The sequence below is a fragment of the Carcharhinus amblyrhynchos genome, chromosome 11 (genome assembly GCF_965287045.1).
Source record: "Carcharhinus amblyrhynchos chromosome 11, sCarAmb.v2.hapA, whole genome shotgun sequence".
Taxonomy (NCBI): Eukaryota; Metazoa; Chordata; class Chondrichthyes; order Carcharhiniformes; family Carcharhinidae; genus Carcharhinus; species Carcharhinus amblyrhynchos.
The window spans coordinates 62,066,340-62,089,368 of record NC_137334.1 but is presented as its reverse complement, the minus strand read 5'-3'; the positions used below and the strand labels follow the sequence as shown (position 1 = coordinate 62,089,368).

The 23,029-nt window shown below is 40.4% G+C and overlaps 1 protein-coding gene across 3 annotated transcripts in view; it reads left to right on the top strand.

The window, feature by feature from the left end:
- osbpl11 (oxysterol binding protein-like 11) overlaps positions 1-23,029 on the top strand; it is a 100,092-nt gene that overhangs the window by 21,709 nt on the left and 55,354 nt on the right. For all 3 annotated transcript variants that reach the window (XM_080199245.1, XM_080199243.1, XM_080199244.1), the window contains 5 exons: positions 4,948-5,016; positions 8,114-8,289; positions 12,951-13,030; positions 13,410-13,592; positions 19,152-19,356. In XM_080199245.1, the coding sequence (XP_080055371.1) occupies positions 4,948-5,016; positions 8,114-8,289; positions 12,951-13,030; positions 13,410-13,592; positions 19,152-19,356 (713 nt within the window). The remainder of the gene's footprint in view (positions 1-4,947; positions 5,017-8,113; positions 8,290-12,950; positions 13,031-13,409; positions 13,593-19,151; positions 19,357-23,029) is intronic.

Genomic DNA, 23,029 nt, shown 5'->3' with positions numbered 1-23,029 from the left:
TCTATAATCCTGTGATGGAAGCCAGCTGATCCTGGTGTTTTTTCACTATTTATTGCCATTATTCTTTCATCATTATTATTGTTTTGCTTATGTTAATTGCCTAAATATTGGTGTGTCCCTGATTCTCTATTATCATTGTGGAGGCCTTAACTTTGGTTGTCCTTGATTAGGGTCGCAAGAGACTGCCAAAGACAAGATTGTAGTAAACTTTACCTTTTTATTAAATATCTACGACAAGGTTTAGCACGTGCCTTCTTATAGAATCATCACTCAGTAGTTCTGCTGTCATCTGATGTTACATTACTAATGATGTAGACTGTCTGCTTACTTATTTAGCATTAATCCTTTTCACTACATCTCTCCATACCCCCAATCCACTCAAGTCTCTGTGATCACTAAATGCATTATTTATGTTATCCTACATCACCCCTGAAATCTCTGCTTTCATCCCTGGTTCATAAAGATTACCGTTGTGGTGGTTTTACTAATCTACCCGACCTTGTTCCCAGTTCCTTCTGTGAATCCATTCTCTCCTGAACATGTGGTCTGTGAGTTATGTGAGAATGTCAGTTGAATGTCAAGTTTTTCTTCCTGATCTTCTGGGTAACTGGTCCATTCCATTGCTGGCCTTCATCTTGTAGCGATGAATGTGCTTCTGTTTCTTCTCACTGTGCCATTTTCAGTGTCCACAAGATAACAGCACATATGTAATTTCCAAAACCTGGCCTTTGTTTTAGGCTGCATATCCATATTGATGTCCCTGCCTGGAGTTCTGGGTAGTTTGTGAACTCTACGGTATTGATTATAGTTTCTGGTTTGATTTGCAGGATACTCTTTCTCCTCTTATTCTCTCTCTTTCTGCTGCTTTGAGACACCAGCAGAAACGTGCAGAAAAGCAGAAAGTTGATTCCACAGTCATCTTCCCAGTGGAGGTTCCCATAGAGTCAGACCATTCTAAAGCAGTGTGAAATGAACCATAGAAATCATAGAAACCCTACAGTGCAGAAGGAGGCCATCCAGCCCATCACATCTGCACCGACAACAATCCCACCCAGGCTCTATCCCCAGAACCCCTTGTATTTACGCCGGTAATCCCTCTAACCATTGCATCCCGGGACACTCGGGCAATTTAGAATGGCCGATCAACCTAACCCACACACTTTGGAGTGTGGGAGAAAACTGGAGCACCTGGAAAAAACCCATGCAGACACGGGGAGAATGTGCAAACTCCACACAGACAGTGACCCAAGGCCAGAATTGAACCCGGATCCCTGGCACTGTGAGGCAGCAGTACTAACCACTGTGCCACCCTATATGATAGCTCAATAATGTCAAGTTGATGTTGTCATTTTTCTTCAACAAAACCTTTACCCTGCATACTCTGTGTTTGGTATCCCCATTGGCTACTGAGAATCTGAGTTGAGCTAGTCATGTGGACAAACCCATAGGCTTGTTTGAAATGCTTAAAACAATTTTTGTGAACTGCGAGCCATTGTCTGAAATAACTAAGCTTGGAATTCTGCATGTGGCAAAAAAAAATTGAGTAATGTAAGGACTGCTACCAAGGTCGGACCATGAAGATGCTTAAACTCAATCCAACTGGAGTAACAGGCAACAATGAGGAATGTGTTCCGTTTCAGCACAAGAAGATCCATCCTGAAATGTTCCCATGGTCTGGATGATTTTGAGATCCTTGGCCACCAAACAGAATTTTATGCTCTGGCATGACATTTTGTGCAGTTAGTCCTTAAAGTTGTGGTTGCCTTCTTGAAAATCATGACTTCTAAGTGAAGCATTGGTTACTATGGGAACCAGTGTTGAAACTCCAGTTAGGTTTTGTAGGTTCTTCCTTATCAGAAAATGCAAATATTAATATTTGCAAGCAATGAGTTATAGACCAATTCCAAGAGTCAGTCGCATATTACTTCAGTAAACTTGGTAAAAAGTTTGCATTTTAAAAAATGTAAACTGTGGCATTCATACATTACAGGAACTGTGAGTTACTTCCATGCTTCTGCTACTGCAAGTTAAGCATTCAACATTAATTGGCCATGTCATTTTTCTTGCCTTCCTCCATTCTGAGATATGCTTTATCTACTTTAAATGGAAGAAACATTTTTAAACAAAAGAAGAAAAATAAGCTAGCGTTTATGTTAGTGTCTTTCATAACCTCAGGACAAGGTGTTGTACAATTAGTACTTTTGAATTGTAATCATTGCTGTAATGTAAGAAAAGAGGCAGCCAGTTTGCATTCAGCTGTTCCCACAAACAGCAAGGTAATTTTAGGCTCAGATCCTTCTAGTCTCTGGATAGTTGGAGACCGGAAGTACCCCAAGAAGTAAGCGTGGGACCCTGTAGAAGCACTGCTGCATCATGTCCCTGGTACAAACGCAGGATTGCCAGTTTTCCCCTGTACCAGGTTGCTCCGTGATTGTCCAGAACCATACAGACTTCGGCTGTTTATGCTATCCTTGCCCTGGTTTTTACAAGGATTTACTTAAAAGTTTTTCATAACTAAAATAAAATTTGCAAAACTCTACATATATCAGCTAGAGTGTCAAGCATGAACATTGATGGAGTGAGCAAGGCGTGGGTGCACATGGTCAAGGTGATGGAGGATTTGCGCTGTCAGTGGAGTGAGGCTTACCAGTTTTGGAGAATGACTGCTCCAGGCAGTGTTAAGCCCATGAGTTTTTTTTCTCTCCGCCTCAGGGCCTTCTTTTAAAGAATTGCAAGTAATTTGATTTAGAAATGATGGCCATGGGATTTTAAACCATTTTAGATACCAAAAATCAAATGTTCTACTGTGAAACAGACCAAGAAATATCAAAATTAACACAAGCTTAGCTACATTTAAATTCTTACTTCCCAGAACATGGTAGCTAGTGCTGTAAAAAGTGCATGGTTTGGCCTTTCCTGCGCTGCCAAGGCCCTGCCTGGTTTTCTGCAATGGAGCCTTCAGGGAGCAGCCAGCTGTGGAAGTCTAACCATGAAAATTGCTGGCAAGTAAGTCTGTTTTTCCTGAGATTAGCATCAGTGGGAACAGTTCTGACCAATGCTAATCAGAAAATTTAGGGCAATTTTTTTTTTGTGATGCTGATTGTGGGCTAAATATAGGTAAGGACACTAGGAATAACTCCCTAGTTTCTCTATACCATAGTGCCGTGCGATGTTACATGTTGATCCGTGACAGGAGATGGGATGTTGATTTACCATCTCATCAGAAAATTGGCAAAAGAATTAACAAGATTGTAAGGAAATTATCTCTTTTGCATTTTGTTCATTTGCCAAATTAGTGATCTGCTGCATGCATTGAGATTATGCATGGGTTTTATTACTGAAGTGTGTGGGTTTTTAGTTTGAAATGCAGTGATAAAATCGATACAGTTGTACGATAAAAAAGAACTATTTAGCCAATCAAGTTTGTGCCATTGCCAACTCTGCACTGAAATGATCTATTCATAACCCATTCCTTACTGTGCTGTTTTTCATATTCTTGCTGGTGGCAACCTTCCATCTCATAAAATGATTGTTTGCACCATGGTGGTTGACTCTGTTAAGCATTGTCTGGTGTAGCTCAAGCACCCCACTCTGGCATGACAGTCTCCACTGCCATAATTTTCTGGTCTCTGTTTTCTCTGGGCTGTCTTGGCCAGTTGAGATTATTGTTTCTGTTGGCCTCTTCCAAACAGCCTGCAAAGATCACATCCCTCAGCAGCTGTCTCCCAGTTATCCATGTCAATGTCCACCATCATCATATCCAGCTTATAGGTATTCTTGAAGTGGAGATATGGACATCCAGGAGATTGTGACCCAGTGGACTGTTCACACATCATAGAAAATCTTTGGGTATACTATCATCCATCCATGTCAAGCCAGCTCAAATATCTTTGGCCTAGCAAATTAGCACTCTCCAGGATCTATGAATTTGTGACCTTGTCCTGCCAAATGATGCGAAGGATATGTCTGAGACAATGAAGATTAAGACCCTGTACAAGAACAAGGACAAGTACAGTATTGCAACAGCTGTCAAAACAACTACCTGCTGAACATCCTGGGAAAAGTATTTACCTGTGTTGTCCTTGTCAAACTGCAGATTCTGGTTGAACTCATCAAACCCAAATCCCAATGTGGTTATAGGACTGCAAGATTTGTAATATTTTTAATTCCAAGCTAAACATAATTGACTTTGATTCAATCACAGTACCCAAGCTGCACTTGGAGCTCCCTAAGCCAACCTGTGCCTCAACTATCTGGAGTTTGATAAATGACATATAAAATAATGGAGAAAGTATACAGTCTATATGATGCTTCTTTTACACTTGTTTTGGAAACTTTTAACTACAATGGGTTTTTGTGTATCTCTGACACTTGATTGACCAAATCAAAATTCAGTAGTATAATGCTTCATATTCTTATGATATAAAAACTTCTAACCATCTTCTTTCTGCTCCTAGTACTAATCTTAAACTTTTTCCCCTTGTTACAGATTCATGGATTAGAAGAAATAATCTTTCATTCTTTGCCCCTTTCAACCTTCGCAAAGTGTGTCTCGTAGTTAATCATATCCTTGGTACCATTTTGGTGCATGGGTTCTGGAGCGTTTTTATGGCTCCAGTATTTTTCTAGAATAGAATACCCTACCTTTTTTTTCATTTGAAGTATATTTCTTTTTATTACTTTTATGCCCAAGATGTCCATCCATTCATCTATATTGTTTTATGCCTTTCTCCAATCTCCCATCGATGCCCCTGTCCAAATCAACAGTACATCATATCACAAGTTCCTGGAGTTAATACTGAAATTTTCCAGTGTGCAGGAAACAAAATGGCTAGACTTGGTATGTCGCGTTGTCTTGATACTTTGAACGACTGAGGTGGTCTGATGTTGTGTAAGTTTCTTTTGTTCTATAGATTCATGTGTCACAACTTTATTCTCTTCCTACAGTGATCACATGGAGAATGTATATGGATACTTGATGAAATACACTAATCTTGTTACTGGCTGGCAATATCGGTGAGTTCATTAAGCAGAAATTGTTGAATAGCTATTTAGTTCTTCAGTTGACTTGGAATGCTTTTACATGTAAATCTTGTGTCGGTACAATGTAGTCTTAGCCTCATGCTGATGCTTAATTTGTATAAGGATTGATTAAAATTGTAGTTGCACAAATAAAGAGTGTTGCACAACAAAGCTGTTTTATATTGCTTTTCAGTTTTAGCATCAAAATGCACTCTTTTTCATCTGGATCACCCTGACATTCATTGATTAAAGCATTTTGCATGAACTTGCAACTATGGCTTTGGTTATTAAAATAGTCGCTATTTGGTATTGTGGTTACATCAATTGAGGCAATTATGAAATAACTTGATCTTATTCCTAAATGTATTACAATTTTAGCAGTGAAGTACTTCCAAAGAGTTAAGGATGGAGGCTAGGATCTAGAATGCACTATCTGAGAAAGAGGTGGAGATAGATTCAGTGGTGGCTTTCAAGAGGGAATTGGATAAGCAGCAGGTTTTGTTTTTAAATTGTAGGTTATGGGGAAAGGCTGGGGAGACTGGGCTTGCCTAAACTCCAGTTTCAGAATGCCATTGTGGACTCAACAGGCCAAATGGCTGTATTCTGTTCTGTAGCCATTGTGTGATTTTAAAATATGGTTTAATTTACTAGAACAGTGCTCAAGAGGATTTTAGGACTGATGAGATTGGAGATGAGGGTTTTTTTAGTTGTCTACAAAAATCATTGAATCCCTATAGTGCAGAAGGAGGCCATTCAGCCCATCAAGTCTGCACCAACTCTGACAGAATAGCTTACCCAAGCCCTCTTTCTCCTGTCCTGTCCCTGTAACCTTACACGTTTACCATGGCTAATCCGTCTAACCTACACATCTTTGCATTCTCGGGGGCAATTTAGCATGGCCACTTCATCTAACTTGCACATCTTTCGACTGGCAGGAAACCGGAACACCCAGAGGAAGCCCACACTGATACGGGTGAACATGCAAACTGCACATAGTCACTCAAGGCCGGAATTGAACCTGTGTCCCAGGTGCTGTGAGGCAGCAATGCTAACCATTGTGCCACCCTGCTGCCCATAATCCATTGAAAGGCTTTCAACATTAGGTTAACAATTTTAAATTTTGAAGTGTTGAAAGATTTGGAGTCAATATGGGTCAGCGAGGATATGGATGATGAATAAGCTGGATTTGAGTGGAATAAGATACAGACAAAAGAATGTTGGATAAGCTGAAGGGTGGAGGATGAGAGATCATACAGGAGAGCATCAGAACAGATAAAATTCTGGAGATTACAAAGACCTGGATGAGAGTTTCAGCCAATGATGGAGTGAGGTGCTGGCAACATTGCAGAGAAAATGTGTACAATATAAATGTGTATAGGGAGAGAGACCTTGAATCTTTCCCCATGGAGCCAACTAGTGGCCAAGGTTTGCAACTACATGATGATGCTCAACAGTAAATTTGAATTAGAAATGTTACTGCCTTGGTATATATTGTTTATGCCTGCAAGTGGTAGCTTTGATCTATGACATCTACTAATTATTGTTGAATGCACATTTAGCTTGGAAAAACTATTTTAAAATTTCACTTATCCAACATTTGAATATTTCAGTATGTTGGAATATCTAATTTCAGAAATAGTTGGTGCAGCTACTAGACTTGCAATTTACTTAGCTCACAGGAAACTAATTAAATGTTAATACTGCCACTTAATTTATGTAGTGTTTGTTCCAGTACCTTATAGGAAAAATCACACTTTTTACACTGTTAAAAGTATTGGATTTTTTAATTCATCCTTAAAATTGCATCCAATCATGTCACTTTGCTCTTGTGTCTTAGTTCTAAGTTGAATGCCCTGTCCAGAATTTATGTATGTAATCTAGGCCTAACCATCTTCAGTTGCTTCATCTGTGACCTTGCATCCACAATAAGTTAGGGTGGGGATGTTCGCTGATGATTGCATAATGTTCTGTACCATTTGTGACTCCATTAATACTGAAGCAGTCCATGTCCAGATACAGAAATACTTGGACAATATTCAGGCTTAGGCTGATGTGTAACGCACAGTAATACTCTCCAACAAGAGAATATTTAATTATCTCCTTTTGACATATAATGAGGTTACCATTGACTAGAAATTGAACTGGAACAGCCATGTAAATAATGTGGCTACAGGAGCAGGTCAGAGGTTGGGAATTCTGTGGCGAATAGTTTACCTCTTGTCTGCCCAAAGCGTGTCCACAATCTACAAGGTACAAGTCAGAAGCGTGATAGAATATTCTTACCTTGCCTGGATGAGTGCAGCTCCAACAACATTCAAGAAGCTCAACACAATCCAGGACAAAACAGCCTGTTTAATTTGCACCCAATCCACCACATTAAAAAATGTTCACTCCTCCACCACTGACACAGTGGCAGCATTGTGTACCGTCTACAAGATGCACTGCAAAACTCAGACTCCTTCGACAGTAACTTGCAAATCTGCAACCTCCAGCCCTAAAAGGACAGGAGCAACAGATGCATGGGAAACCCACCACCTTCAAATTCACCTCCACGCCACTCGACATCCTGACTTGGAACTATATTACTGTTCCTTCAGTGTCACTGGGTCAAACCCTGGAACTTACTACCTATTAGGACTTGTACAATAAATGCTGGTCTAGACAACAACGCACATTCTGTGAATGAATAAAATAAAAAGAAAACCTGATGAGCAGTGCAGACTGAGAGTTTTGCATTGTCAGACTTTCTGTCTGTTGGATAAGATGGTCGAGAGTGATCCTGTGTGCTGGTTCAGCTGCATGTAAAAAATGGATTTTGTGAAGAAGTCGTCTTCCATATCAATCTAAATAAATAAATCCACATACTTTCCTATTTTTGGAATCTTGCTGCACATGTTGAATGAGCTTGTCTGGAAATTTAAAGTTATTTGTTAGTTTTTGATGCTTGGGATGTCCTGAGGACAGGTCAGAATCTGTATGAATACAGGTTTCTTTTTCGTTCCTTCCCTCAATACTGTGTGTGTGGTCTTCATATAGTAGCTAGAAAATTATTTTAGTTCTTTATAGTGATTATCTTTTTTCCATTTACCAGATTCTTTGTTTTAAATAATGAAGCTGGACTGCTAGAATATTTTGTTAATGAGCAATCCAGAAACCAGAAGCCAAGAGGCACTTTGCAGTTAGCAGGGGCTGTCATCTCACCAAGTGATGAAGATTCTCACACATTTACAGTCAATGCAGCCATTGGAGAGCAATATAAACTAAGAGGTAAAATACTGGGGGTGGTGCAATATTTTGATGCCTATTGATTTGTGCTGTTGAGATTAAAGTTTGTGGCACTGTGCTTGGCAGAGGAGTAAGCATCCTGGACTGGATCATGCCTCCCACCCAACCCATCTCTCCAAAAGCCATTGTCCTGCACAATGATGCAAATTTTAGGGTGTTAGATGACTGCATTTCCCAATATTGGTTGCCTTTTTGTATCAGGGAGGAGAAAATGGGACTCTTTTGTCCATGTTCCTTGTTCTTTGTATCTCTTGCTTTAAATTATTGTTTAAGCATGTTACACACACAATGAAAGTTGTGCCTTCATGGAAAGCAGCTTGCCTGTTTTGTACCAACCAAATGAAACGTCCCTGGAGACGACGTATTTTGAAATGTAAATAGGTTCATTGTCAAGTTAGTAACTATCACTGTTCCTGTGGAGCAGTTATTTAAGATATCAACACATAAGCCAACCTTTGAAGCCTTGCAAATTCACTCTAAAAGGGAGATCATATTACATGCCGAACATAAAAGTGAGCCAGCAGTGTGGGTGGTCGCCTTTTTTAAAATGTCGGCCACATCCTGCGCAAAGAGTGGATATAAAACTCCTGTCACCTTTGCAATCCAATTGATATCACCTGTTTGATCCCTTGCATCCAGTTACAAGGTACAGTAAGTAAAACATGCATTTGTAGTGTGATTAAATTGGGGCTGATTACTAATGTGCATGTAGCATGTTGTAGCTGAAAAATGGGGGGGTGGGTCAGCTTATACAGCGGTATATTCGAAAAGATAGTTTTTGGGGTCGGTAAAATGGGGTTATCTTATAAGGCAGGTCAACTTATACATTGCATTTTACACTAATTATCATTCATATTTTGCTCAGCAATTGATGTATTATGGCAAAATAGTCACTTTATTGCACATTGGAATAGTAGACCATCCAATGTTTCAAACCTGTGCCACTATTCAGTTAGCTCATAGCTGAACTGTACCTGACCTCTGTTTATTTGGCTGTATTCCATATCCTTTTTGACATGCATTACAAAACACTACAAATTTTAGTCTTGAAGTTTCAATTGAGCATCCAAAGTTTTTTGAAGATAGCAAGCTCAGTTCCAGAATTCTATTAACTTGGTTTGAAATTGTGCTTCCTGATTTCACACTCAAATGGGCTTCCTTGATGTTATGATTTATGCTCCCTTGTTCTGGGTTCTTCCAAAAAATAGGTTCTCTATATCTATGTTATTGATTTCCTTTATCAATTTAAAGGCCTTAATTATATTATCCCTCAACCTTCTAAACAGAAGAAATTGCAAACTAAGCTTATGCAGGCTATCTTCATTAAATTTGCATTTGATTTTTGCCACATTGGTGATTAAAATTGATCAAGCTTGACCCTGAACTTCTGATTGCTTGCCATGTTAATGTCCATTTTGACTGTGGCCTCCTACATTCCAATGAAGTTACATAGAAGCTTGAGAGACAGAATCTCATCTTTTGATAAGGCATGTAACAGTATTCCAGACTCAGCACCATGCTCAACAGTAGGAGATTGTAACCACTGTGCGTTCAATTAATCATTCCTGATTGAAATATATAAGATCCTGAGGGTCTTGACAGGGTAAATGTGAGGAGCATGTTTTGTCTTGTAGAAGACTTTAGAACTAGGGCTATTATTTAAAAATAATGGGTGGTCCATAGAGACTAAGATGAGGCAAATGTTTTCACTCAGAGTCTTTAGAACTCTTCCTGAAAAAGTGGCGGAAGCAGAATCTGAACGTTTTTAAGGCTGCGACGGATAGATTCTTAATAAACAAAGGGTGGGGGTGGGGGGCAGTGGTGATAGGTTATCAGGGGTAAGTGGAATGCAGATTTGAGGTTATTATCAGACCAATCATGCTTTTATTAAATGGTGCAGCAGGGTTGCAGGGCTGAATGACCTAGTCTTTTCAAAGTTCATATGTTTCTATCTTCCATTCTATTGGTTCTTTCTTTCATCCCCACCTTGTTTCTCAACACGTACAGCCTTTTCTGGCTCTGGTGAAAGGTCAATAGCCTGAAACGTTAAGCCCACTTTTCCCCCTACAAACTGCCAATCTGCTGCTGAGTATTTCCAGCATTTTCTGTGCTAAATCCTATACAATTCCTGGGTCTCTTTTTTTTATTGTTTCTCTATGTTAATTCAATTCCATTTATTATATATTTAGGACATGTTTAGACTTGTATGTAATACTTCATATTTATCAGTAGAGGAAATCCCTGTTTTAAGTGTCCCATTTTAAAGGGCTTTATTATTTATGCATGGGTTCCATTTAAAATGCAGTTTTAACAGGTATGAGCAGTGTGATGATGACATCAAGCAGCCAAACCCTGTGATTCTGAGTTTGCTGTGCCATGCGTCAGTGCCATTTGACCTTACTATACATTGGAAGAACATTGCTTTTTGTCTTTGTAGCATTTTCAGGTCCCACCACCCCCCTCCATACTAAGCTAAACTTAATTTTTAAACATTTTTACTGTACCCTCTAGTTGAGAACTATATTTTTTGAAAAAATACCTTCACTGTAATATGCAATAATGTACAATACTGTACTGTACACTTGATTTTTAAATGTCTTTGCTGTCTACATTATGAACTGAAGAACTTCTGTTGTAAAGTAATTCTTTACTGTGGGGCATGCTGTAAACTGTACAGTACTTGTGTTTGAGGAACTTGTTATAAATTTGATGTTTAAAACAAGAAAAAAGCCTGCAGGTAAGGCAGCAATTTTAAAATCACTTACTGTACAGTATTCCAGACTGTATGGTAGTGTTTCAATTTTTACATTGATTTTTGTTGGGCACAAATTGTCCTCAGGAATCTAATTCTGGTTCTTACATTGATTCATCTGGAAATCCATATTTCACTTCAAGGGGTTTCACTCAAAGTGGTAATTTTCAGAAACACAACCATCACTTAAAGTGACAAGTCCCAGATTACATATTGCCTTCTGTATTGCATAAATTACTTTGATGTTAACTTGACTCAGGTGATAGCATAACCTAGATTATATTAAGCATACAATCCAGGCTAATGCTTTGATGGCAACAGAGGAAACCAAAAGTGCAATGCACTTTTGATGGCACATAAAAGGCATTGTTTAAAAAGGGCTTGGAGAGTTCTTCCAACGTCCTGGTCTATTTTATTAAAGTTTATTTAGTTTATATAGGAAGGACTATTACTTACGTGGCGAAAAACTGCAGCAGGCGACGGTGCAGAGGGACCTTGGGGTCCTTGTGCATGAGTCGCAAAAACCCAGCCTGCAGCTGCAGCAGGTGGTCAGGAAGGCTAATGGGATGCTGGCCTTCATAGCGAGGGGGATTGAATATAAAAGTAGGGAGGTCTTGTTGCGGCTGTATAGAGCATTGGTGAGGCCGCAGCTGGAGTACTGTGTGCAGTTTTGGTCGCCGCACTTACGCAAGGATATTTTGGCCTTGGAGGGAGTGCAGAGGAGGTTTACTAGGCTGATACCGGAGTTGAGGGGGTTGAGCTATGAGGAGAGGCTGAATAAACTAGGCTTGTACTCGTTAGAGTTTAGAAGAATGAGGGGAGATCTCATTGAGACATATAAGATGATGAATGGGATGGATAGGATAGAGGTGGAGAGACTCTTCCCGCTCAGAAAGGACAGTAGGACTAGGGGGCACAGCCTCAAGATAAAGGGGGGGGGGGGGGGGGGGGGTGTGGTTTAGAATGGAGTTGAGAAGGAACTTCTTCACTCAAAGGGTGGTGAATCTCTGGAATTCTCCGCCCGTTGAGGTGGTGGAGGCTGCCTCGCTAAATATTTTTAAGACGCGGGTTGATGGATTTTTGATAAGAGAGGGGATTAAGGGTTATGGGGAGAGGGCGGGAATGTGGAACTGAGCCACGACAGATCAGCCATGATCTTATTGAATGGTGGGGCAGGCTCGAAGGGCTGGATGGCCTACTCCTGCTCCTATTTCTTATGTTCTTGTGTTCTTATGTTCTTATATTTGTTAGTTGCAAGTAGGCTTGCATTCACATTTCAATGAAGTTACTGTGAAAAATCCCCTAGCTGTCACTCTCTGGCACCTGTTTGGATATGCTGAGGGAGAACTTAGCATGGCCAATTCACCTAACTTGCATATCTTTGGAGTATGGGAGGAATCCAGAGCACCGGGAGGAAATCCACACAGATACAGAGAGAATGTGCAAACTCCACACAGGCAGTGACCCAAGCCATGAATCGAACCTGGGTCCCTGGCACTATGAGGCAGCGATACTAACCACTGTGCCACCATGCCACCCCAGCCTACATACCTCTCTAGCCATTGCCACCAAACTAAAAATTGTTCATTTGTCTCATTTGCTGATTGAGCTTGCTGTGTGCAAATTCTCTGCCATGTTTTCCTTACACTGTACCTAAGTAATTAATTGTGAATTGTTTCAGAACATCCTGAGAACATAAGCTTTCGTGCAATCTTGAGCAGCATCTTGATTGCATTGTCTCATTTTGATAGAAATATAGGGCACTGTTTTCATTTTAATGTTGATTCATAATTTCCATGACATTTGGATTATTTTGCCAGGTAACTGGAAATTGTTTTGGGAGATGACTTAACTTTGCTTACTCCATTTGAAACCTAGATTTATTTTCTAGCCACTGATGCAAAAGAACGTCAACACTGGGTCAGTAGGCTCCAGATCTGTACTCAGCACCATACCGAAGCCATTGGGAAGGTGAGATGTGCTGTGTTGACCCCTGAATCTTGATTTTTGCACTTTTTATATTAATTAACAGTGAATGGTAAATAGCAAATTAATTTGCTTTGCACTATAATAAGTTGAGCAAGGTTATAATAATGTCAAGTGCATAGTTTTTAAAACCATTCAAACATTATAGTTTAACATGTATCATGACTAATCAGTAAATTTCAATTGTTCGTAATTAACAACAAATATGATTTCAGGACTTAGTTAAACCTGCTTGAACCAAGATTCTTTATGCAACAAGTCCAACTAATATTCTATTTTGTGATCCCTTTTTCCTAGTATTTTTAAAGCATGATATTAGTCCGTCTACCATAAATTTATGTCTTTCTTGAATCCTAATTTATAGAATAATCCACCCTTGAAGTCTCGAAGTTTTTCCCTGGCTTCTCAGGGAAGCAATTCTCCAGGTGTGCAGAGAAGAGCAAGCCAGAATGCTGCTGCTTTCTTTGGTGTAACTCATCACAAGGGACTAGGGCTGTCAAAGCGATCTCACACCTTGCAGCCAGATTACTTGGTGGATGTTCGAGAGGTTGGTATTACATATTACAATACAAGAGTGGGATGTACTTCTGAGACTGTATAACACTCTGGTCAGATCCCATTTGGAGTATTGTGAGCAGTTTTGGGCCCCATATTTAAGGAAGGATGTGGTGGCCTTGGAAAAGGTCCGGAGGAGGTTCACAAGAATGATCCCTGGAATGAAGAGTTTGTTGTATGAAGAATGGTTGAAGATTCTGGGTCTGTCCTCGGAGTTTAGAAAGATGAGAGGGGGATCATATTGAAACCTACAGGATACTGTGAAGCCTGGATAGAATGGACATGGAGAGGATGTTTCCACTAGTAGGAAAAACTAGAACCAGAGGGCACAACCTCAAGCTAAAGTGACAATCCTTTAAATAGAGATGAGGATGAATTACCTCAGCCAGAGAGTGGTGAATCTGTAGAGCTTCTTGCTGCAGAAGGCTGTGGAGGCCAGGTCATTGAGTGTCTTTAAGACAGAGATAGATAGGTTCTTGATTAATGAGGGGATCAGGGGTTATGGGGAAAAGGCAGGAGAATGAGAAAAATATCAGCCATGATTGAATGGCAGAGAAACTCGATGGGCCGAGCGGCCTAATTCTACTCCTATGTCTTATTTGCTCTATACTGTTTGTTTGTTTTCCTTTATCTGGAAAATCAATGGCAGTTTAAAAATTTAATCCTGGACATTTCAAGGCTGTAGAGTGCAGAGTTGAAAGATAAGGCAATGGTCCTTAAGCTTGTCTTGAATTCATTGAACACTATTGTTGACCAAAGTCAGAGTGGGAGCAAGGGATGCTGTCTGACTTGCTGAATATTTCCAGCATTTCCTGTTTCTGTTTCAGATTTCCAGTGTTTGCTTTTGTATCAGAATGTTTTCCAAGCTTAGGTTACATAACCAAAGGTTCCAAATTTAAATTTGTAGGCTCGATAAGAATGAGGTTTCAGTCAAAGGAATAGAATCATAGAGATAGCAATGAAAAATTGTATTTATATTGGCTTTAGTGTAATGAAACTTCTCACAATAAAGCTTCACAGAAAACTTACAAAACAAAACTTGCCATTGGACCACGTAGGGTGATATTTGGACTGACGGACAAAAACTTGGTCAAAAGGCTGGATTTTAAGGAGTCTCACTTAAGGGTTTTGAAGAAGAAAAATTGAGCGAGGTGGAGAAGTTTATGGAAAGAATTCCAGCAGTTAGGGGTTAGACATCTGAATGTACAGCCACTCAATGATGGAGCAGTTAAAATTGGGGATGCTCGCGAGGTCAGAATTAGGTCAATGCAGATCTCTCAGAAGGTTATTGTGCTGAGGAAATTGAGACAGGAACGGTGAGGCCATGGAGGTACTTGAAAATGAGGGGCAGAATTTTAAAATCAAGATGTTGCTTGACTGGGAGCCAAAATAGGTTAGCAAACGCAAGGATGTTAGCTGAATGGCTCTTTGTGTGAGTAAGGATACTGGCAGCAGAATTTTGAATGAATTCAAAGGAATGTGGAAAGCCAGCGTGGAGTATGTTGGAATAGTTAAATCTAAAGGTAACGAAAGGATACCTGATGGTTTCAGCAGCTGAGTGGCTGAGGCAGGGTCAAAGCCAAGTGTTGTTATAATGGTGGTCTCGATGAAGGTGCAGATCTATTACTCGGAAATTCATTTTGAGGTCAAATATGACACCAGGATTGCAGAAAGTCTGGTCACAGACCATTGCCAGAGAGGTGACTTGCTAGCTAGGAAACTGAATTTGTAACAGGGGATGAATATGGGTTAAAGACAATAACTTTGGTCTTCCCAATATTTAATAGGAGGATATTTCTGTTTGTCCAGTATTGGATATCAGACAAGGAGTCTGATAATTTAGCAACAGTGGATGAGTCAAGAATGGTGATGATGAGGTAGAACTGGGTGTCATCAGTACACTTTGTTTTCAGAAGATGTCTCTGAGAGCTTGGAGATGATAAATAGGAGAGGGCTGAGGATAAATCCTTAGGGCCACCTTGCCGATGGAGTGGGAAGAGAATGGTAAGTGATTCTGTGGCTATGATTAGATAGGAAAAATGGAACCAGGCAAATGTAATCCCTCCCAAATTAATGATAGACAAGAGGTGTGGATCCAGGATGGTGTGGACAACTATATCAAAGGTTGCAGACCAACTGAGAATGATAAGGGATGATAGTTACTTTGTCACAATCGTGTAGGATATCATTTGCAATTTTCGTAACAGCCATTTTGGTGCTGGAGCTGAGGCAGGAAGCTTGATTGGAGCAATTCAAAAACAGAATTCCAGGAAAGATAAACATAAGAGTCATGAAGTAACAGCAAAATTTCGCAGAGAAAAGGGAAAGACCTATGTAGGGTAGTAATTGGCAAGGACTGGGTCAACAGTTTTTATTGGAGGGGTGAGTGACAATAGGATATGTAAAGGAAAAAAAGAGCAGTATCATCTAACATGAGGACTGGGAAGGGAAGTTGGAAGGCGGTTGTTTGGTCTGCTCATTCTGTGCTCTTTGATGGAGCTATCTGATTAGGAAAACAACAGAAAATCTGTGCTTTGTATAGAGTCTTTCACAAACTCAGGATCTTCCAAAATGCTTTACAGAGAGTAAAATATTGTTGAAGTGCAGTCACTGTTCAAATGTAGGAAAACTGACAGCCAAATCTGTGCACAGTAAGTTTCCACAAACAGCAATATGATAAAGAGCAGACGATCAATTTTTAGAGATGTTGATTGAAGGATACATATTGACCAAGACACTGGGAATAACTCTCCCGGTGTTCTTTGAAATAGTACCGTGAGGTGTTTTATGCATCCAATTGAGGAAACGACCAGAGTTTCAATTTAATGTTCCATCTGAAAAATAGCGCCTTAGGTAATGCAGCACTCCTTTAGTACTGCATTGGAGTGGCAGCCGAGATTTTTTGTTCAAATCTCTGGCGTGGGATTTGAACCCCTAACCCCTGACTCAGGAAGGCTGTGGGTTGCACTTGAATCCTACTCCCTTGCTCTTTCCCCGTAGTTCTGTATTTTTGAAAATCCAATTATTTATTCAGTTCCCTTTAAGACCAATCAGAATTTTTAACAAAACATTGTCATTGACACAAGTTCAATTTGTGTTTCCGTACTGAGTATTTAATTCTGCAAAAGTGTTTAAAGACCAAATCTCCCTTCAATCATTGGACTGGAAGGCAAACTTCAAAAAAATCTTTATTCATAATCCCATTTATTTTAAGATAAAAAGTTGAAGTGTTATGTCAACAGCTGAAAAAGATAAACCTCCTGCTTTAATATTTTTAGGACACAGGAAGTGTTAGAGGAGAAAAAAAATTAAGGTCCATCCATTTTGTCTTTTACCATCCCCTGATTGGAAGTAATGGGGTTTTTGATTCATCCGAACAATCAATCTCGATCAATTAGTTTTCAACAGATAGACATGTTTGAAGGAAAAAGATCCACTGGAGTAAAACCCATGGATCCAAAGTCATCTGCTCCTCTCAAGCATGCTACACCTACCTCGTGTCATATCTCAAAATACTCACATACTGTATCCCAAAATATTCATTTACTTTTGAATAAATCAATACTAGCTGCTTCCATTGTGTCTCTCAGAAGCATGTTTCATAGAATAAGCACTCGTTCACAAATATTATTTCCATAGATTAGATTTCATTTTACATTCCTCACAAGGGCAAGTTGTGTTTACTGATTTCACCATTCTGCCAAGGTGCTATGTAAAATTAAATGTTAAAAAATGCAGCAAGTTATTAGGGTGTGGAATGTACTGCCTGAGAGTGTGATGGAGGCAGTACAATCAAGCTATCCAGGAGGTTGTTGGATTATTATCTGGAAAGGAGCAATGTGCAGGGTTATAAGAAGGTGAGGCAGGAACTCTAGGGGAATTGCTCTTCACAGAGCTATCACAGATATGAGGCCAAATGTACTGCCTTCTGTACTATTGCTTTTCTATGATCTTATATGGAATAACAGAATCCTGTGTTCCACTGAACAATATTTTCTCTTGAATTTTGGATTGAAATCCTCATGTTAGACCACTTGTTGCTTTTGATGGCTTTGACTGTAATTCAGTGATATTCACCACACAGACAGTGAGCTGCTCCACACCCCCCTGCTTGTTGCTGCCTTTCACCCACTCGCCAGTCCTCCTCAATCCTTTCGCTTGCCACCTCTCACCTGCTCGCCAACCCACCTACTCGCTGCTTCTCCTGCTCATGCTCCCTCCCTAACCCTTTTACTTGTTATCTCTCCTTGTGGCTTCCCACCTTACCCTTCTATTTGCTGATTCTTCCCTCATTACTTCTCTCACAAGCATCAAGCTCGCTACCACTCCTGGTCACCTCTTCCCTCAAGCATGCTGCTTCTATTCACCGTTTCCCAACCAGTTTTCCCACTCACAGCCCTCATGTCCATTGCTTGCTTGCCCTCTCTGGGAGCCCCTCTCCTATGGTTTTGGGAAAGGGAAGAAGCAAGTTGAGAGGGAGTATTGGTAAGTGGGAGGGAAGCAGCACGTGAGAGGATTGGGGAAGGAAGCAGCAAGCAGGAGGGTTGGGGTGGGAAGCAGTGATGAGGGTTGGGGAGAGAAGCAATGAGCAAAAGGGTCGGGGAGGGAAGCAGGTGGTGAAAGGGTTGGGAAGGGAAGGAGCAAGCAGGAGAGTCAGGGAGGGAAGCACTGAGCAGGAGGGTGGGGGAGGGAAGTAAAAATGAGGGGCTTGGGGAGGAAAGCGGCGAGTAGGAGGGTGAGGGAAGGAAGCGACAAGCTAGAGGGTCAGGGAAGGAAGTGGCGAGCAGGAAAATGGAGGAAGGAAGCAGCAAGTAGGAGGGTGAGGGAGAGAAGTGGCGAACGGAAGAAATGGTGAGCAGAAGGGAGCCAGAGAGTGGGAGAGTTGGTAAATGGGAAGGACAGGCGTGGAAGTGGTGAGTCAAGAGAGATGGTGAGCTGGAGGCTGAAAACAGCCAGTAGGAGATAAATTGAAAGAGTACGTTGTTGAGAATTAGTAAATTTTGAGTCAGAGTATTGAGAGTTCTCAAGTTATTAAGAGTTAGTAAGAGGACTTTTGGGTCATTTAGGTTCAATGCAGGTAGATAAGTTTTGTACATAAAAATTACAGGTCAGTAACCTAATCCAGCCTTATAACAGGTTTTCGAATGGGAGTGATTTTCATTCAGTATTTTCTCATTGAGCATACCACTTTTTTAGAAACACTTTCTTCGGAATGTTAAATGAGGGATTGTTATGTAAACTGGAGAGGTTATGCTCAATGTATATCGAGCTTGGTTTAATCACATTTCACATACTGTATGCTGTAACTAATCTTTTATCTTAATTTTTTTGTGTTTTATGTACCGTTGTGAAGAAAAAAATTATAATGAATCAATAATTTATTTTTGAAATACTACTTGCCACCCAATTAAACTATTCCAGTATCCCAAATGGCCCTCATCTTTTTCTAAGGTGTACTGCTGCTGCAATTACAGAGGAAATGTTTGTTTATTCTTTTTGACAAAAACACACATCGGCACTGTACTATTCAACAATATTTTACTTTGAGCAGAAGATGAACCAGGCTGAAGGACAACACAAAGATCTAGTACGAACCATAGAAGGACTTCCACCCTTTGGAGAACAAATATCCGCACTGGACCAAGATCTGCTTATGCTCAAAGCCACCACGATGGCGACAATGAACTGTTTGAATGAATGCTTTCATATTCTCCAGCTCCAGCAGGCAGCCTACCAGAGGAGTTCCTTTCCTGCAGGTTAGTCATGTGAAGAGTTGAAATATTTTTGCCAAATAAAAGTAGAAAATGCTAGGAATACTCAGCAGATCTGACAGCATCTGTAGAGAGAGAAAGTGCTGAGTATTTCTAGTATCTTCTGTTTTTATATTAGATTTTCAGAAAGTTTGCTTTTGTATTAATGTTTTCACCACGCTAAGTGGATATTGGCGGAGGAGGGGGCGGCGTGAAAAAATAACCTTCAGGTTGGATAAAGGTTACAATTTTGATTGGCAGCCAGAGACTGATGACCTGGTTGCTTTTGAATCCAAACGTACAGATGTCTGCTTTCAAGTTTGCAAGCAGGCAATATAACTGTGGCTGCCCCCTTGAGACTAAACCGCTTGCAGCATTACTTGTGCCGTTAACGTTCCCTTATCTAAGTCAGCTTGGTTCAGGTGATAGACCTCTTGCTTCTTGACTAAAGGCTGTGGGCTTAAGTCTGGATTTGAGCGTATAATCTGTACTGACACTTCAGTGCAGCATTAAAGAAGTACCCACTTTTGAGATGAGACGGCTGTCCCTGTGTGTCTGTCTGTTCGGTTAAAGTTAAAGATTCCATGTCTGTTTGAAGAAGTATTTTCCCACTATCCTGGGTAACATTTATCCTTCAATCAGCAGCAGTAAAACAGGTTATTGGAAGGTTTATAATGAATATAAGAAATGCACTCAAGATGTAAACAGATACTAAAAGGGACAAAGAGAAGGCAGAATGATGGCTAATGTAAAAGTTTAGTTAATTTAGCGTCACAAGTTGGCTTGTATTAACATTGCAATGAAGTTATTGTGAAAATTCCCTAGTCGCCTCACTCCAGCGCCTACTCAGGTACACTGAGGGAGAACTTTGCGTGGCACATCTAACGAGCACATCTTTTGGACTGTGGGAGGAAACCGAAGCACTTGGAGAATGTGCAGACTCTGCATAGACGGTGACCATGCTGGGAATCGAGCCCGGGTCCCAGATGTCTGAGGCAGCAGCACAAACCACAGTGTCACCATGCGGAAGTTCAAAAGTCTTTTATAACCAGTAGTAAAAAAGTAATAATTAAAAAAAGGTGGGTCCAATTAAGGATCAGAAGGAGATATCTTGTGATGGCAGATTGCATGGCTGAGGTATGAAAGAGTGCTTTGCATCTACCTTCACAAGAAAAGAGAATATTGCCAAAGTATCAGCAAAGGAGTCAGCAGCAATATTGGAAAGGATAAAGTCCAAAGATGTGCGTGTAGGGTTGATTGCCCGTACTAAATTGACCCTTGTGTTAGGGGATTAGCAGGGTAAATATGTGAGGTTACGGGAATAGGGCCTGAGTGGGATTGTGATCAGTGTGGACTCAATGGGCCAAATGGCTTCCTTCTGCACTGTAGGGATTCTAGGGGAAGACAGATAAATGAAGAGGCACTTAGAGGGTGACAGTTCTCAAAGTAGAAAGGGCACCCAGTTTAAATGAGATGGAAGTTTACTGGGGGCAGGAAGAAAAGGTGGAAATTGCAGACACTCTGCCTCAAAAATCCTCCTCGTGGGGGTGGTACCTACGGACTGTAGGAATGCACGTGTTACTGTCCTCTTCAAAGCGGGGGAAGAGTAATAAATCCAGTAACCACAGGTCAGTCAACCTAATGTCACACGTGGGAAAAGTTTGAGACAATAATTCAGGACAAAATTAATTGACATTTAGAAAAGTTGGACTGATCAGTGGAAGTCAGCACAGATTTGTTAGAGAAAAAGGACTTGTATTTATATAGTGCCTTTCATTGTCTCAAAGCATCTACAACCATCTAAGTACTTTTGAAGTGTAGCCATTGTAGTAATTTAGGAAACACTGCAGCTACATTGCAAACAATTGTACCAAATGGCCTCCTTCTGCACTGTGGAGATTCTGTGGCGTCAATGTTGGTTACTGTGTGTGGGGGTGGGATTCATTCCCTGTCAGTCAGTGGAACTGAATGTCAGTGTTGGAATCATTCTAAAAAATTGGGGCAGCAGGTGGCACAGTGGTTAGCACTGCTGTCTTACAGCACCAGGGACCTGGGTTTGATTCCTAGCTTGGATCACTGCCTGTCTGGAGTTTGTACACTCTCCCTGTGTCTGCATGGGTTTACCCTGTGTGCTCCAGTTTCCTCCCACAGTCCAAAGGTGATTGGCCATGCTAAATTGCCACTTATTGTTGGAAGGATTAGCAGGGTAAATACATGGAGTACAGGGATAGGGGCTGGGTGAGATTGTGGTCGTTGCAGACTCGATGGGCCGAATGGTCTCTTTATGTACTGTAGGGATTCTATGGAACAAATCCTCATAAATAATAATATGTTAATAACTAGATAATCTGTTTCTATGTTGTGGATTGAGAAATAAATATTGGCCAAAATACCAGAGATGATGCCCTTGCTCTTCTTTGAAATAGTGTTACTGGATCTTTCGGGTCTAGCCGAGGAGGTCTAATTTTAAGTCTCATCTGAAAGAAGGCACTTCTAAAGGGCAGCACTCCCTCAGTACGACATTGAAAAGTCAGTTTAGATTTTTGTGTTCAAGTCCTCAAACTTCTAACTCACGAGCAAGAGTGATATCACTGAGCCACAATGTGTCGTGTTTGTGTAATCTGATCAAGTTCTTTAAAGTAACAGAGAGAGTTGATGGAAGTATTACGGTGGATGTTGTGTACATGGAGTTCTAAAATACAATTGATAAAGTATCATGTAACAGGTTGTTATGGAAAATGAAAGCCTGTGGAGTTGAAGAGACAGTGGCAGCATGGAAACAAAATTAGCTAGGAACAGAAAGCAAAGAGTTGTGGTGAAGGTTGGCTATTTTTCAAACTGGAGGTAACTATGCTGTGGTGTTTCCCGCATGCTGAAATTAAGATCATTGCTCTTTTCTAGGGCATTAATGTCCTGAACTTGGATGTACAGGGTATAATGTCAAAGTTTGTAGATTATATGAACCTCAGAAAAGTAAACAAAAAGACAAATGGTAAGTTTTCAGGAGGACGTACGTTCAGGGATAGGTCAGTTAGTCTCTCAAGCCTGTTCTGTCATTCAGTAAGGTCATGGTTGGTCTGAGATTTCACGCCACTTTTGTTCTGTATCGCTTAATACCTTTGGTTGATAAAAATCTATTATACAAATCTAAGATTTAACAATTGATCTGGTCTTAATCACTGTTTACCAAGAGAGTTCTGAACTCCAACCACCCTTTGTATGGAGAAGTGTTTATTAATTTTACTCCTGAAAGGCTTCACTCTAATGTTTACACTTTGGGGCGTCTAGGACTATGAGGCAGCCAGCAGAAATAATTCCTCTCTATCAACCGTAACGTTCTGAAAGCTTGAATCAAATCTCGTCTTAACCCCCTAACTTCCAGCGAGTACAACCCTAAATTGTGTGCTCTCTCCTTGTATTTTAAGATTTTTGAGTCCAGCTATCATTCTGATAAATCAGTGCTGTACTTCCTCCATGGCCAATAAATCTTTCCTAAGATGTAGTATCCAGAACTGCTCAAAGTACTCCCAGGTGCGAAGCAACCAGAACTTTTGTAACTAAAGCGCACTGTGCCCTTTTATTTTTATCCTCTAGATGTAAAGGCCTGTATCCCATGAGCATTTTCTGATTTTTTTTGTACCTGTTCATGACACCTTAATATCCTTTACCTGTTCTCTTA